Source organism: Zosterops lateralis, assembly GCF_965231275.1.
Source record: "Zosterops lateralis genome assembly, chromosome: 3".
In the NCBI taxonomy this organism is placed as follows: domain Eukaryota; kingdom Metazoa; phylum Chordata; class Aves; order Passeriformes; family Zosteropidae; genus Zosterops; species Zosterops lateralis.
Window position 1 is genome coordinate 90,249,608 of NC_139764.1, and position 12,305 is coordinate 90,261,912.

The 12,305-nt window shown below is 41.6% G+C and overlaps 1 protein-coding gene across 1 annotated transcript; it reads left to right on the forward strand.

The window, feature by feature from the left end:
* Positions 1 to 7,794: 7,794 nt before the first annotated feature.
* On the forward strand, positions 7,795 to 11,980 carry GCM1 (glial cells missing transcription factor 1; the record flags this gene model as incomplete). Its single annotated transcript, XM_083857641.1, has 4 exons — positions 7,795 to 7,896; positions 9,379 to 9,631; positions 10,558 to 10,670; positions 11,666 to 11,980. The coding sequence occupies 4 exons, from the start codon at positions 7,795 to 7,797 to the stop codon at positions 11,978 to 11,980; spliced, it is 783 nt and encodes a 260-aa protein (XP_083713767.1).
* Positions 11,981 to 12,305: the final 325 nt, after the last annotated feature.

Genomic DNA, 12,305 nt, shown 5'->3' on the forward strand with positions numbered 1-12,305 from the left:
ACAACTTGCTTCTGGTCAATGGACACCATACTGTAACTTCTGTCCTTGGTCTCTGCTTTTCCATGTCAATGCCAGTAGTATGGTCCCTGTGCCTGTGCCACCAGGACCACATTGCACACTGCCCTCCCTCACTGCTGTCATGGACACAAATTCAGAGACTTTTGTTCAGTGCAGTGCAGAAAAAGCTGCTGGGTTTCTTCTTCATGAAGGACAAATGGACAAGCAAAATGAAGAGAAAACAAAAAGACAGGCTTGTCCTTCTGTGCTGAGAGGAACATGAGCTGTAAGGAAACCAGTGGTGCTTACCAGGCTCCTGCTGCATTTTGTGCCACAGCACAACAGCAGATACGCAGGCAATCACTGGAGTGTGTCATCAGATTACCTGAACATTGCTGCACTTCGTGATTAGGTAGGCTGAAAACTGAACTGTATCTAGTTTCAATGTCCAGTCCATCCCCTGAGAGGGCAGGGGTTTGTTTGGAGCAGTCTCAGAACAACCTGCAATACCATGCCACTCGTGGTTGGGCTCTTACAGCAGACTGGTCTGACATTTGTCCAGCTGAGCAGAGACAGAGCAAAGGCATTCTCCTGTCATGATGCAGTGCCAGACATAAAAACTAGAACAGGCAGAGCTAAGTAACCTCAGCAGAGCAACCTGGTAATGCAGCTGCACAGCCGCCAGTACCTCACCAGTCACCTTGCTTTATGGAGGCATACCCACTTTCGGTGAAATGGGGGATCAGGTTGCAGGAGTACCTGACAAGATAGTCCGTCATCCTGCAAACATGAATCAATCACAGCAAGAGCAGAGGTCAGCCTCAGAGCTAAAGAAGAAACCAGGCATCCTGGGCTACTAGTTTTGCTGTTTATTATTCTATATTAAAAAAACTACTTGGAAAATTTTGTAGGTATTGTAGATACTGTACTGTGCACTCTCCAAATAGCTGGGGGATAGGTGAGTGTGAATGGAGAAAGAAAGTGAGGCAAGGAACAGGACATGGGGAACAATGTTGCTGTCATCACTTCTAGGAAATTAATATGTTAGCATGTGAGGACCTTAGCTGCAGTAGAGAGTCCATTATATTTTCAGAGAACAAGGTGTTGTCTTGTGCCATTGGATTGCAGTTACAGGTGTCCTAATATGAATCCATGCTGCCAGTGAAAAAAGGTCTGTAATGTGGCCACCACAGATAGAACCAGGAGAAAATACAGGGAGGGTGCACAGACAAATGTGGGAGTGAATTCACACCCACACAGGTATTTTAGGTGTCAGACCACCTCACAAGCCTGAGAAGCTCAGTTGTGTTCCTTCTCCTGGAGGAGATGCAATAGCAAAGCCAAGCAAAACTTACAAGAAGAGAGATTTCCTCAAGCCAATCTTGAGAAAGAAGTAACTTAGATGTGCACTAGGTGTGACAGATGAACACAGAATGAGAAAAGAGCATGCTGGCCATAATATTGACAAGGAAAGATGCAATAATTATCACCTGACCAGTACAGGCAGGGACTGCCCATGTGGGTGGACATATCTGTCTGGATTTGGTTTGTTACCATTTTCCATAAGGCAGAAGTGCAGCTGGCCTTTACAAGTTTTGCAAAGGATCTACAGAAATAGTTGTTGGGGACTGCTATGAAGGCCAAGGAGAAAATTTTTGAATAGAGGGTATTGGAGCAGCTTTTCTTGGGTTGCAGCAGATAAGACAATGGCATGGAGGGAGCATGGCGAAATTCCAGGATGTGACAATGTTAGGAAGCTACACCAGACTGGCAAACATAGGCTTATAGCTGGATTCTTCTCTCCTAAAACCAACTGAGACAGGACCTGGAATCAAACAGATAATCAAGTGTAATCTGGCGCTCCTCAAATTGTAAAAGATCTGATCTTGTGTCACTGTTAACATTTCCACCAGCCTGCTGAATACTGAGCCAGCCCGATAGGAAGAGTAGCTCTGATTTCTGAGGAGTAAAGAAAGCTACGCTCTGTTCCAAAGCAAGTGACCAGAACAAAGCTCAGCTTCCCTCACACAATGGTCCTTCCAGTGCCCAGGCTGTGGAAAAGTTCCTCTCATTCTTGAAAGTATGGCAGACCAAATAAGTTAAACTTCTACAGTTCTGCCTGAACCCTTGAGAGATAACATAGTCAGTAGAAAGGATCTCCACAGCAGCTGATTATACCAGAATCTGGCTGTTCGAAGCTAGGGCAGGGTTAACTGATAGGAATTTATTTTGGAATTATCTCCAGCTGAAGATGGATTTGGTAGATAAGATAATCCACCTGACCATGGAGAAAAGCAGAGCATGGTGTCAGAGATATCAGAAATGAGTCAGTTCCAACAACTCAAAAGTTAAAATGCATATTGCAGCAACAGAGTGGGAACAAGGAAAACAGCAATCATAGTGACATACCAAATTCCTGTTCTGAAGCAGAGGGACGTGAAAGACAACTCATTTAGCAATTATACATTCTTTAAATCACAAGACGGAAAATCACAGAATCGTAAGGAAAAGAAAAGCACTACATTCAATAAGTGAGTGTCAATCTATGAAATGAGATTTTGCATGCACGTGATGTTCATGCCAGGCAGAACTGCAAAATTAAATGTATTTATACCAGATGCAAAGGCAAGATGAGAAATGGAATATCAGATCAAGAGACAAAAGGACTGAATGCCTTAGGCTTTGAAAACTTGCAAAATAAGAAAGCAGAATGTCCATAAACTGAGGTAATTTTTAAATTGCATCATAATACTGTCACTAAGAGATTGTAATTTTTAAACATGGCCCACAAAAAGCATTCCAACTATAATTTTAGATAATCCACAGAAACCAGCTATTCCAGCTGAAGCTTGAGAATTTATGATCTTAGTGAAAAAAGCCACAGAAACAAACAAGCAAATCAACAAACTCCACAAAACAGGACAGATTGTTTATATGGTCAGAAAGATGAACAAGTTAAGCCAAAATTTTACTCAGACCTACATTTTTTACAGCATTAAAACATTAATGCTGATATATCGCCCTGGTGATTTTGCATCTGTGGAACAGCTATCATGAATTTTACCCCAGTAGGTTAACAGGATGTCTAGAGCACCACATGCTTTGCAGAGTATTTGATATGTTAAGACAGAAAAAGAGGTCAATAAAGTAAATAAAAACCTAGATTTCACTGCCAAAAAGTTACAGCTCACAACTTCAATAAAGAGCTATAAATAAAGTGAAATATGTATTTGCATATGCTTCAATAAAGTGAAATATATATTTGTGTATACTCAAGCATTCCAAACAATGATTAAAATGAGCTCAGGCCTCAAACCTTTCACTTGGAGCTATGTTCTTCACATGGAAGAAAAAGACACATTCCTAGAATTTGATACTAAAACAGTGTCCTGGAGAAAAGAAAAGAATTAAGAGAGTATTGATACTATCTTGTTCAATAGTAAATCATTCAACTGCCAGGCTCTCAGCTGAGAACACAGCTTGGGAGTTAATGCAGATATGAATGAATATCAGTTTCCTCAAGAAGAGGGACTGAGAGGCCTGGCAAAAATATTTACCCTATGCAATACAAGTGTGTGGACATGAACCTCATGTGGCAGAGCCTCTAAAAAAATCATGCCCCAAACTGCATGTCTCTGCTGGAAATAGCCAGAAAAGTAAAATAGAAAATGAAAAATTAGAATATTGCAGCCAAATGACTGTTCAATTGACACAGTGGAAAAACTAAAATGGTTGCAGGCTGTTGAGTAAGAGCTGTTCAAGAAATTACCATCCCAAGAGCAGGATTTGAACATCTCTTCAGTAAAGTGCTATGATGGTCCGTGTGTCCATCCTTGGTCTGTGCGGCGTAGGCAGGAATACGCAGCACCTCCCAAGTGCTCTGGCAGAGACATCCTGAGTGTCTGCACTGAGTAGTGAGTGGCCTGAGCCCATGAGGGCAGGAGTGATGTAAGATATGTATTTGTAGCCTGAAAAAAAAGAGACCAAGACATTAATCAGTGTTTGAGCTTTGAAGTGAACTCTATGCTAATCTGTCTGGTTTACAATCTGTGGTGTATGTCTGTGCTACATGATGTGACAACCAGAGAAGCCTGCAGACTATCTCACCTGGACAGTGCTCTAAAAAGAGGATGTTTGTAAAAGGTAGGAAACCAGAACTTCTTTTTAAAAGCATTTTTTTTAAATTGATCACTGAATGTGACTGAGGCAGCAAAGCCAGGAGCACTACACCACCTACAACTGACTTCTTATCCAGAACAATCCAGAATTCAGAAGTTTTGTAACTGAACAAACAATGAGCTCATCAGCTGGTTCAGGTCTCAAGGGATATTAAAATAACAGTTTTGAGAAAAGCATTAAAGAGAAACCAAGTATAAATAAAACCAACCAAGGATTTAAAAGTACTTCCAGTTCAAAATAAGTCCATCTTCCTTCTAAGACCCAGATCACAGGGCAGAAGCTTCCACTTTTGGATACTGAATAGCGAAGATAGCATAAGCATTTCAAATGATGCTGAATAGGGAGGCAGCCAACTTGAGGATATGTCAGGACAATGTGAAAGCAAAAGCTCGTCTCATTGCTTATTGAAAATAAGCAGCATCCCCAGTGCATTTTTCCACAGGCAGAAACTGTCTTCTCATTATAAATGACATGTCTATTTGCAGTGAGTTTATGCTCCACATCTGGGAGATAATCCTATTGCTTCATCCTACTGCCACAGCTATCAAATAGAAAGGCTGAACTGGAAGAGGAAAGTGTTGTTATTTTTAAGTTTATTGAATGTATTTGAAAAAAAGAAGAAAAGGTCAGTCTGGAGCAATATTCCTCAAGAATTATCAATAGCACTTGGTATAAACATGCATGTTCCTTTGTTCCTGTGGAGCAGCACCATGAAACTCTGCAGTAATAGAAGTGGGACAAGAGGAATGCAAAGGCAAACAGCTGCAGTGGAGGAGAGGCAGGAGAGCTCCCATAGCAGGGTGAAACTTTCAGTGTCAGAGGAAATCACGAACTTGAGGAGAGGCACAAAGGCAGCCATGGAAGATAGTGCAACATCAGCTGTTGGTGGGACAGGTAACTCAGCTCAGGTAAAGCTCCACTGACTGCACCTGACATCATTTAAGGGTTGTCATCACTGAAAGATGACACCAAAGAGCAACAGGGAGACTGATGGAAGCACTGACTAAAGAACCCTCTCTGTGTGCTGGTAAAACAATATAAAACGGTACAAGAAAGGAGCCTGACCTGGTGACTGCTCTGTGGCAGGTGACATCCCCTTGCTCCTGCCGCCAGCCACCGCCCTGCAGCAGAGCCTGGGGGCTGGACAGCAGCGGGCAGCCCCTGCAGGCACAGCTGCTTTCCTCGGGCGCTGCTCGGCGGGGTTTGCACAGCCCTCTCCAGAGCAAGAGTCTGAATGCAAGAAGTCTTTTATAGCTCCACGCCTTTTTGCAACCCCCAGTCTTTTGTTGTAGACGGTTGCTGAAGACCTACTGAAATCTATCTGTGCTTACAGTCTGCCAGACTGTCCTTCCAAATAAGATTTTGCAGATGATATTGAATTAATTTAACCTACAGGCTCATGTAAATTGGTAATATACATTCATATGTCTTTTCCTTAGTGGTCAATACCAAGTACTTGTGAGGAAAATAGAGGAAATTTTGCAAATCCTTGCTAATTAACTCATAAAATATATGGCTCAATATCTCTTTCTAAATGTATTTTAATCTATCTCAGATGTTATATAGAAATAAGAATTCAATAGCAGATCTTCAAATAATATTTTTCCTGTGGTTTTGATTTTGTTTTGCCTAGTTCAACTTCCATGACATATCACAGCAACACTAGTAGTAATGCTGTAGCACAAGAGTCTAGAGAAATAAGTAGTGGAAGGCTTTGCCTGCAAGTAGTTAAATATGTGTGATTCTCTTGAACTTCATTTTTTCATGTGCATTATTATGAAATTATCTGTGCCTTTTGTTAATCTTTAAGGAAATATTTCATTATTGTTTTAGCTCTATTAATGTAGTATAAAGATGAAATTTCTCTAATGAAGAAAATTAAAAATCAATTTTCAAGCCATCTCATTTAGAAAAGTAATTTTAAAAGCAATGACACTGTAATTTTAAATTGTGTAACAAATCAATTCATGTTTTAGAGCACACAGTTGTCAAGGCTGATTTTTTTAGCAAATTCAACTCAGTTTTCTATGCAGCTCATATTTTGTTTGTTCTGACCTTACTATCTCCATTTTCATTGCAGCACAATAGGAAAATACATGAAGACCTAATGTTTCTTACAGAGGGTTTTATTTCTGATTTACTGTGTTCCCTTCTCCTCTGTACTGACATCTCATTTGAACCTGTTGGTTGCCCTCCCAGTACAGCGCCCTCAGTTCAGATTCCTGAATCTGGTGCTGACTACCAGGCACTCCTCTGTGGGAGTCTGCTTCCATGGAGGATGTATTGCTTCTTTCTCCCTCACAATCTGAGCCACAACACGGGACAGTGGGGCCCTGATTATGCCAGAGAACAGCACAGCCAAATGTCTGAAGTGCTCTGCAAAAATCTGCAGTGTCTTCCTTTAGAGGTGATAATGTAACATGAGAAGGTAAGATCACAGGTGTTTTAAAAATAAGTGAACTAAGGACATGGAGGCTAAATAACTTTCCAAGGACCATACATATATGCAGAGCCAGAAATAACAATAAAATATATTATGCTTTTACAAGCCTATGAACTAGACCATCAGGTAGATTTTACTTCTCTCACTACTTAGTAGTCTTTAATAAATCCTTAATTGGCATAACAATAGTGACCTTCCTGAAAACACTGAAACATTCACAGTTTCCAGAAAGAGAAAACTGATTCATCTTTTCTCTCCTTAGTAAAGGAAACAAAGTTTTTCATGCATGGGATCCCTGAGGGTCAAACCCAAAAACATCTCTGTATTATCAACCCTGTGTTCAGAACAAATCCAAAACAGCCCCATATCAGCCACTGAGAAGAAAATGAACTCTACCCCAGACAAAGCCAACATAATATTTTATTAAGCTTGGCTGGTACTGAAATTTAGAGTAGGGCAGCCACATACTTTAAAAGATTTCAGGGGAAACCTGTTGGTTTTAACAGACATACCTTGGTGATTTTTAATTTTTTTTCAGTCTGCCATTGAAATAAGAAAATGCAGATAGCCCAACCTCCTTTTCTATACTTCCCTGGTGCAACTGGTAAGCTCTCAGAGATACCAGCAATATTTGAAATGGTTGAGCACCATTTTTTCTGAAGTGATGGAGCAGACCCCTCTTTTGCTCACCTTTGTCACATGCAGAGCGAGAAATATCTAACAGGTAAGGAGCGACTCAAAGACCCCTCAACAGCTGCTGGGCTGTTCAATCAGTTTGGCTCTGGGCATATAGAGCCAGAGTTGGATCAGATATACAAAGAGCCCGTGAGCAGAGCTGGCTATAAACATGGCTATAAACTTGGCACGAGAGGAGATTGAGCAAAGCAAATCAGATGCCACAAGCACGATTTGCTCGCTGCTAATGATGTCTCTGTAACATCACAGGCTATCTCTAAGCTATATTTTCCACTGCCTTGCTGGCTTGCAAAACTTTTAATGGAACAAGTTTTTCTGGCAGAAGAACACTGATTTTTATCTTTAATGAGCAGCCTCTCTATCATTTAGCTTCAGGAAACAGCTTCCTGGTTGTAAACTGCTTGAGACTGCTGACAGCCAGGCAACTTCAAAAGCAGCCAGGAGCGACTTTCTTGCTAACTTTGGGAAGGAATTCAAAAATGCTGAAAGGTGCAGATGATTCTGTTATGGAGCAGGAGGACTCTGCTTCCCAATATGGAGAAATGACAAGTTGGGATATCAATGATATCAAACTTCCCCAGGTATGTGTCTGTGTCTTAGAAATTTATCTAGTTCTGACCAGTCATCTCCACCACTGATCTTCAATGCTTTCTCAGTCACCTATGACTCATTGCCTTTATTCTTTTTGTCACCTCGAGGTATGGGGAGGGTTTTGCTAGAAAATACTGAGGAAATATTGACATTTCCATGCGTTTCTCCTTAAATGTATTATTGAAAGAGCTGTTGTTGCATGAAAAATAGCAATGCTGCAGAAGTATTATTTTCACTGAAGTGGATTAGGTGCAGAGAAAGCAGAGGAAAAAAAGGTGCCTCCTGCTGTGGGCATTTAATTAGAGCTGTCCAGGACTTGCTTTTTGCCCCAGGTAGTGCTCTTTGAGAAGGGAGCACAGTGCCCACAACTGCCTTGCAACTGTGGGTACTCAGTCAGTCTCACTGCAGACTGGGCTCCAGCTCCAGAGCTGTCTATCCACATGGAGGCAAGTCTTTTCAGGAGCACTGAGGGAAACCTTGATTCATGTTTGCAGGGGTTTGCTGAGAGGCACAACATTTATCTTCCCCTCCCTCCATCTTTTTCTAGTTCTCTTAGCTAAAAGTTTCACTCATGCTCTCCCCTGAAAGCCCACACATCCTGCACACCAATATCACCTCCCCGTCCTTCAGCTCTGCATATTTCTGCCAGATTCCTCCTGCTGCAGTCCTTCAGCATCCAGCTCTGCCTTTCATCTCTCAGCCCTGCCTTCTTACTGGATCCCAACCTCCTCCCTACTATGACAGTGTTGTTTGTCCAAAGCCTCCATGTTCCAGGATGTCCCCTTCCCTGCCCTTCAACCCAATGTCACTTCCACCTGCATTTCAGTCTGGAGGCTTCATTGACACTCTTCCCTACACTATCCAGCGGCTACCAGGGGAGTGTGGGAGTTTTTCTCTTCTTGGTTGATGTTCTTACTGCTGTCATGGCTCTCAGTCCTGGGATTAGCAATTTAAAGGAAATTTCTACTAAGCTTTTGTATCCCTTACAAGAACTTTTCCTTCAAAATCATCATCAGGTATGGTAGATGCTTTACAGCTTAGTACATTTTACTGTATTGACTGTACCCACTGATGTACAGTGATGTGATGTGTACTTGGGTCTTTGGGTTTCTTTCCCCCCAGCTTTATTTTTATTGCTCCTTACTCTGCTGTCTTTGAGGCTTGGTGTTTGTTCAGTGGGGTTTTTTTTTTTCTTTTTTTTTTTTTTTTTTTTTTTTTTTTTTTTTTATTGGCTGGTTGGGTGAATGAGAACAAGCTCCTGGCCAGGCTTTCCTGATGCTCTGGGGCCTGTGGGGAGCCACAGAGATCTGTGTTTTTCCTGCCTTATCTCCACTGCTCCCTCCTGACAACCAGCATCACCTGCCAGGGTGCTACAGTCACCTAGGCTAGAGGAAATACAGAGAGACAGCTCTGCTCAGCTCCTGGACAAGTTATTTTCTTCCTCAGCATAAAATGCTTTGCTCTTTCCACAGCACGTGAGCCAGACAGACTGGTTTCAAGAATGGCCAGATTCCTATGTAAAACATATCTATAGCTCAGAGGATAAAAATGCTCAGAGGCACCACAGCAGCTGGGCAATGAGAAACACCAACAACCACAACTCTCGCATCTTAAAGAAGTCCTGCCTTGGGGTGGTGGTTTGTGGTAATGACTGCTCTACCTTAGATGGGAGGAAGATCTACCTAAGACCAGCCATATGTGATAAAGCCAGACAAAAACAACAGAGTGAGTATGAACATGGCAGCTCATTGTATGGCAGTTCACAAGTGAACACAACACAGCAGAAATCAAAGTATAGGATTGGATTACCCAGCCTTCCTTCTGCCATTTCTTATATTCCAATGCAACTCCTGATTTGGAACAATGCATTTTTCATTTCTTACTGCTGGGGCATAGTCATCTGCTTGTTTATTTTCTGGGGTTTTTTCCTAATAATTTTTTAATCTTTATTTCTGCTGGTTAGGGATTGGTTCCCAGCCTTTTCAGCCATGAGTGAGGGTCCTGAGAAAGCTGTGCAGGGCAGGCAGCTCCCTGCCCTGCTGTTCCTGCCCACTCAAGTGTTGGCTTCACTATTGCACTGGCCCAAGATTAACTCAGGAGGCAAGTCTTGCAGGAAAGAAGTTGGTCATAAATTGTGATGACTGGAAAAAAGGCCCCACGGTCACATCACTGGAGCAAGACAATGCAAATAGAGAACATGAGCTGCACACACATTTTTAACAAGACCATTCCAAACAATTGTGATTGCTCAGTAGAGCTAGGACATACTGATTTCTGGATCTGATGTATATTTTAGCTAAAGAAAGGTATTACTCAGGTGCTCACTGAGGCCAGAACAATGTTTTCTAGAAACACATATGACATTCCAAACACTGACAAGAAAAAAACTAAAACTGACCATGATAATAAATGATAAAATTGCTATAATATTGTAAGAGAAATAATTTTTGAAAGTTATATTTAATAATGGACAGAATAAAGGCAATGATTAGTTTGTTTATACTATTTTTGCTTATGTTTGGAAGTTTTTAGCATAATTTCTCAATGTAATTTCTGAGCACCAAACTAGAAGCAGCAATCTGCCACAAATGAACCATTGTATCATCTAACTAGTGTTGTATAGAAAATGTTTCCCTCTATCCTTGCTCCAGGGAAATGCTGTCCAAACTGCAATGGACCACTGCGACTCCTTTCCTGCCGAGGCCATGGTGGTTACCCAGTTACCAACTTCTGGAGGCATGAAGGCCGGTTCATATTTTTCCAGGTTGGTATAAAATTACCTAACATTATGCACATTAATTTAAAGGACTGGTATTTTAAGTTTTATTTAGCGCTTTTTTTTTGTCCCAACATATTCAGGGGTTACTGAATATGACAAGGTCAAATGGACTGTAAGGACTGTAAAGATAAAAAATTTACACGAGGTCCTAAGCAACCTAATCTAACTCTGAAATTAGTCCTGCTGAACAGGAGGTTGAGCTAGAGGGCCCTTCCAGCCTAAATTAGCCTATGCTACTATGATTTTACAGCACAGTGTATGTTTTATTTAAGCCTGTGTGAAAATTTGTTGATTTTGAAGAGTTTTGCCTCAGGTACATAGGAACCAACCAGCCCTCAGAAGTCAGAAATGTCATGTTCTCTCTTCTCCTTCTCCAAGGCACTACACATAATCATGAGGCAATCTTGGAACAGGAAATGGTTGTACCCAAGGGACTGTCTATGGAAAATGCCATCTGTGTATTATATGTAACTTATATCTGGAACATGGTGTATGCAAAGTGTTTCAATAATGGGCACTATTTCTGGAAGCTGTAGTCCTAGTTGAGTAACGCAACTACTTTCCTGCTTTCCACTCTCTTACTTATGTGCAGGCTAAGTAAAATGAATTATCTGTGGAAGCTAATGGAAATTAATGTTCAGATAAACATGTCTAAACTGTGAGAAGAATTAAAGTGATGGCAAGGACACTGTAGCCAAGCTGCAGAAGACCTCTTGGCTTCAGCCAGGGGTCTAGTGGGGAGATTGTCTTCTGCAAATAAATGTGGTGCACTGATTTTATGATTTCAGAGGGTTTCTATCTCATCCCAGTTCATCTGGGATATGTTTATTATTTGATCTCATAGTAACTAAATCCTATTAAATACAAAGCATTAAATTAGGCCATAATGTGTGATTTTTGCCTGTGATATAAATTCTGCTCCCTTAAGATTATTAACAATGTTGCTTCTACCATTAATATACCATAATTACTTTCTAAAGTCCAAAGGAGCTCATGACCACCCACGTCCAGAAACAAAACTAGAAGCAGAAGCAAGAAGATCAATCCAAAAAGCAAAGACAGCTTTTTCTCCATCTTCTTTAAGACTAAAAAGAGTCCAGGAGATTGAGGTAACTCTTGCTATTGGTCAACGAAATTTTGGTCAAGTGGTCTGTGGTTCAAGGCATGGTAGAGGCTATCTGGGCTTTGGGTCTGGGTGGGAGCAGGCTTTACGCCTCCACATGCTGCATGCCCATGATCAGCCCAAGAAGGACCAGGGCTGTCCTGAGCATCTTCTGCACAGGAGCATGTCCTGAGATCATGTCCTGAGCATGTCCTGCTCTCTTTAGTGCTGTCATCCACTGCCAGCACCCCCTCTCCAGAGCAAATTTGCTCCTGGTGGCAGCAGGAGATTACATCTACACTGGTAAGCAAAGCAGGGCTGCAGGGCAGGCTAAGTTTCATCACCGTTCACATGGAACTTCCTGTGCATGAGTTTCTGCCCATTGCCTCTTGTCCTATTTCTTGGCACTAACAAGAAAAGCAAAGGTATCCTCCACCTCAGCTTGTTGCCCTTGACTTTCAGCAAGGTTAAGAAAGGGAAAGTGCATAACCTGTGCCTGGTTTGCCTGGTTTGAAGCC